This window comes from Falco rusticolus, chromosome 13 (assembly GCF_015220075.1).
Source record: "Falco rusticolus isolate bFalRus1 chromosome 13, bFalRus1.pri, whole genome shotgun sequence".
NCBI lineage: Eukaryota > Metazoa > Chordata > Aves > Falconiformes > Falconidae > Falco > Falco rusticolus.
In genome coordinates this window covers 11,999,761-12,004,420 of record NC_051199.1, presented here as the reverse complement: position 1 = coordinate 12,004,420, position 4,660 = coordinate 11,999,761, and the positions used below count along the sequence as shown (strand labels likewise).

General features: G+C 47.9%; 1 protein-coding gene across 1 annotated transcript; it reads right to left on the bottom strand.

Annotated features, from left to right (window-relative positions):
• Positions 1-312: 312 nt before the first annotated feature.
• On the bottom strand, positions 313-4,386 carry MRPL44 (mitochondrial ribosomal protein L44). The gene is made up of 4 exons (XM_037406117.1): positions 4,123-4,386; positions 3,338-3,806; positions 1,859-2,037; positions 313-646 (listed from the first exon to the last, which is right to left on the bottom strand). Exons 1-4 carry the CDS (start codon positions 4,284-4,286, stop codon positions 475-477), a joined length of 984 nt encoding a protein of 327 aa, XP_037262014.1. The 5' UTR covers positions 4,287-4,386; the 3' UTR covers positions 313-474.
• Positions 4,387-4,660: the final 274 nt, after the last annotated feature.

The window sequence follows — 4,660 nt, the reverse complement described above, 5'->3', positions numbered from 1 at the left end:
AGATCACCAACTGCATCAGTATCATCGATATCACATTTGATGGTTTCACAAGGTCACGGACAAACAAGTGCAGATCCAATCCAAAGACCGATGTTGCATATATAATTCAACTCATTAACAATACCCTCAAAACAATCTCCAAGGAAGCATCCATGAAACCTTTCTCTATACAAGTGAGATATTGTCACACATTATTAAACATAACTAAAACAGTTTCCCGCAATGTGTGGAAAAACCTCTTAGGCAAAAGCAAAAATTCAGAATAAGGGTATTTTTGTTATATTTGGAAAAATGAGCAAATATTAAACATTGTGCAAAAGGAAAAGACTTTATTTACTTTAATACCGTATTTGATCTGAAAGTTTCAAGCACTGAAAATCAGAAAACCAAACTGAATTTTGCTTTCCTAAGTACATCTATATTCAACATGGAAGCCATTAATTCTTAAGAGAAACCAGGAATGTCTTTTATCATCTAGTTACTGCTGATAGCCTTTTCAGCTGCCAGTCCTTGTTTGGGTTTCGAGTAATCCCAAGGTCTCCTGTTCTCTGTATACCCATACAGCTTCCGCAGTGCCACGCGGGCAGCTTCTTCCTCTGCAGCAAGCAGCGTTTCACCAGGACCTTCAGCTATAATCTTCTTATCGCTTGGGGGAAAAAAAAAAATTAAAAACATGTTAATCATGAAATCCTGAGCACTGCTGTGTATCATTAATAAAGACGGCTAGATTTTTTTTTTTCTCCAGTGTCTGTGAATACTGAAGGTAATGTCTACATACACACAAATGTAACCATTTCCGTTGGTCCTTCCTGCAAAGATAAGTGATTGTGTGTCCAACAATGGAAACTCAAATCAGAAATGCGTCCATTTCCTGGAAGAATGCTACTCTGTTCATTTAGATTCCAAACATATCACCGATTCTTTACAGTGTTCAATTTGTTAGCCTGTTAAAAACGTGCCAATTTGTTACTCTGGTTAGCTTAAACAAAGGAATTAAGTGTTTCTGTCTCTTCTCCTCCTCTGGTAAGAAAGTATTTTAAAATTTCTTCAAAAGGATTCACAAAGAAGCTGTCTCTGTTATGAAGTCTGTACTCAGCTCTGTTTAATCAACATCTATGGGCAATGGATAGGAACAGTTCGTGAAAGGACACCAGAGATTCCAGAAGAAAAATAAAGTTCCTTTATTTTACAGAAGATAATTCTTAGAAGGCATTTATGCCAAACCACAATAAATCTTACCACCTATTTATCTGTAGCTCATTTAGCAAAGCAACAATGCCGTGGGTTTTGGTGGAAGAAGGTCCTGTCCTGCTCCAGAGAAGCAACGCTATCCCTGGGCAAGACACCTGGACAAGCACTGACCATGCCCAAGATAAGTGCACCAGGGATGACCGGCACTTGTTAAGTCTTGTCTGGATGCAAACACCACTTGTTTACAGTGCCTGTGATTTGAAAACTAAAAAAGCTTCTCTGGAATATTAAATTAAGTCTCTCTTCCATCCCACATCCCTTGATGCATGTGTCTCCTTAACCCTTCCCTAAGCCCTGGAGAGTCGTGGTCCCTCCAAAGCCATTCAGTTATGCTATTTGCAAAGTTGCTGTGCCAGGACACTCAGAACATGCATCCAGATTCTTTCATGTGCCCAAATTAGACTTTGAAGCCCTTTAGTCAGAGATTGTCTTTTTATGCTTCATTACAGCAAACTATAGCCAATGCTGATTTTATATGGAAGCCACCGTAAGGTTCTTCTGTAATAAACTGACCCAAGAGCATGAGTAGAAAAGTAAAAAAACATCTTCCCTGCTCCCCTCTCCTCCAGCTTAAATCCATTTCACTTTAAATTAATATCGTACTAACCAGTACAACCCAACAAAGTACAGTGGCAGGACCGTGCTGACTCCCAGCTGCCTGGTAATTCTTGGTTCTGGAGAAGAGATATTCCTCTTGGTCAGTTCTTCCACTAGTAAGCCCATCGGATTTACAACTTCCCAGATCTCAAACAGGTCTTTTCCAATCAGCTGGGGAATAAAAAAATCCTATACAAGAATATTTAGAAGTTACAATTAATAGAAGAGATAATGAAGGCTCTAGCTTCTGGTGTCTCCTAATAAAAATACAACATGAAGAGGCCATAAAATAGCTGACAATAAATTGCTGAAATGAATGATGGAACTGCTGCAGTGCTCCACCACAGCTAAGCACAGCTAACCAGTGTTGTTATGCTTGGCAGCTCTGGTTCCCATTTAGCCACTGACAGGATGCACGCCTTGGGCAAAGACAACTGCCGAGTCCTAAAGCAGGACCAGGAGGAGTTGCCAGAACACTTATGCACAGCTCCGAGCACGAGGCTTGCAGCTCAGCCCTGCTTCCAGGCATGAAGCTGTACATCAGAAGAGTTGGGCAAACGTGTTGAAGGGAACACGCAAACACATGGGACTTTCACCTGTTCAGATCACTCTCTTGCCTGACTGCTGCTTGCTCTGACAGACACCTCTCAAGACTTGTATCAGAAGTAAAATGTTAACAAACATTTCTCCATTGCAAAACTAGAAATAAGTGAAAAGGCTGACTGAAAGGACAGTATCCGCTACACTGCATTTTAACTGAACATTTTTGTTCCACCTGAATATGAGGAAGAACTTCTTTACCTTGAGGGTGACAGAGCACTGGAACAGGCTGCCCAGAGAGGCTGTGGGGTCTCCTTGTCTGGAGACATTCAAAACCTGCCTGGACACAATTCTGTGCAACCCACTCTAGGTGAACCTGCTTTAGCAGGGAGCTGGACTAGAGGACCTCCAGAGGTCTCTTCCAACCTTGACCATTGTGCGATTCCATATGAAATCTCTTTGGATGCTTGCACTCCCAAATGCAATACCTATGAATTCAGCCTCTGCTCTATACAAAATGTTTTTTAAAAATAGAAGATACATCTCACCCAACATGGAATAACTTCATTCTTTGACAGTATACTGCATGGCATACACGCTTTCCCTTAGCAAGTGTCAGCCAATAATAAAATATCACCAATATAAACCAGAAGGATATGATTTTATATACTTGACCAGCCTGTGCTTCTGAAAGAAAAAACCAAAAAACCCTCACAATCTCAAAACCCCAGTAAACCTCGACCTGACCACCACCACCAAGCAGCAGATCTCATTGTTAAATTGTCTTTGACAACACCTGTAACAACTTCTGCCAGTCTCCCTGGATCTCTGCCCATCAAGGTACAAGATAATATTTCATTTCCCCCTCCCCTTTTCCCCCCCTGTAGATTCTGCAGCCCATGGATGTTACTGTCATCAGTACAAGACCAGATGATAAGTAATGTCTTACCCTGACAAAGATCCCTGTTTTCTCAGGCCCGCTACTATCAAGCAAGGCTCCTATTACAGCAAAGAACGTCCTCTGTAGCACATCTGGCGGGACGGGGAACTCTTTGCAAAGTGTTAAGTCCTGTATAGACAGGTTTTGAGCCACATAAGAAACAAGTTCCTGGCTGGTAAGAAAATCAACAAGTGCTTCTACCCCCTTTGCAGGTAAATCTGGGTAGGCACCTTCAAAGCACCGCAGCAGGTAAGCACGTGAAAAAGACATCCCCTGTTCAGCGAGTTTACTGTTATCTTGTAGGTTAAGAGCAACCGATCCTTCGTCTAGGCCAAGTTCTCGGCGCCTGGCCTCCTCGCTTTCAATGTAACAAGAATTAACAAATGCAGTCTTAAGAAGATCCAAGGAAAAATTTTCATGCAGCCGGTGGCTAAAAGCTTGTATCTCTGCATGGTAATCCCAGTTGGGCTGCTCTGATCTACAGATGTGGAAAAGAAAACAAATTCAGAAACAGAACAAGTAGTTACCCATACTGCGGGCATCGTGCCTTTCCGGTGATCGAAAGGAAATGAAAACCTGAATTGTTTCTGAAGATCAAAACTAGTACGGAAACACCCCGGCCTGTAACGCCGCCGCCCGCCCGCCCGCCCGCCCGCCACAGGGCCCCGCCGCCACCGGAACGCTGCGCCAAAGCCCGGCCACAGGCCGCTCAACCGGCCCCGGCCCCCCGCCCGCTGCAGCCCCTCACCCAGCCCCGCCGCCCGCCCTCTCCCCAGGGCCGGGCCCGCTCTCACCGCCGCCGGGCGGGCGCCTCCAGCCGCTGCTGCTCCAGGTAAGCGCGGAGCCACCGCTTCTTCGCGGGGGGCGACAGCATGCGGAACCTCAGGCCGGGCCTCGCTCCGGCCCCGGCCCCGGCCAGCAGCCGCCGCGACGCCGCCAAGAGCAACCGGGTGGCCATAGCGGCGGGTGCGGTGGCGGAAACCCGCGGCCGCTCGCTGCGGGCGGAGGCGGGAACCGCCCCCCGGCAGCTACAGCTCCCGGCGGCCGCGGTGCGCTCTGGGAGGGGCAGCGGCCGCGGGGCGCGCTGGGAGGGGCAGCGGCCGCGGGGCGCGCTGGGAGCGGGCGCGCTGTGGCGCCGCCGTGAGGCGCGGAGGTCTCGCTCGCCCGCCCGCGGCCGCCGGGGCCGCCAGCAGCGGGGCTGAGGGGCGGCCCGGGGTCCCCGAGAGGAGCCGCGGGCCGGTGTGTGATCTGGCAGCGGCCGGGCAGACCAGCGTCGCCCGCCGAAGGTGCGCGAAGCACGGGGCAGTGAGGCTGGGGACGCTTCCCGCACCG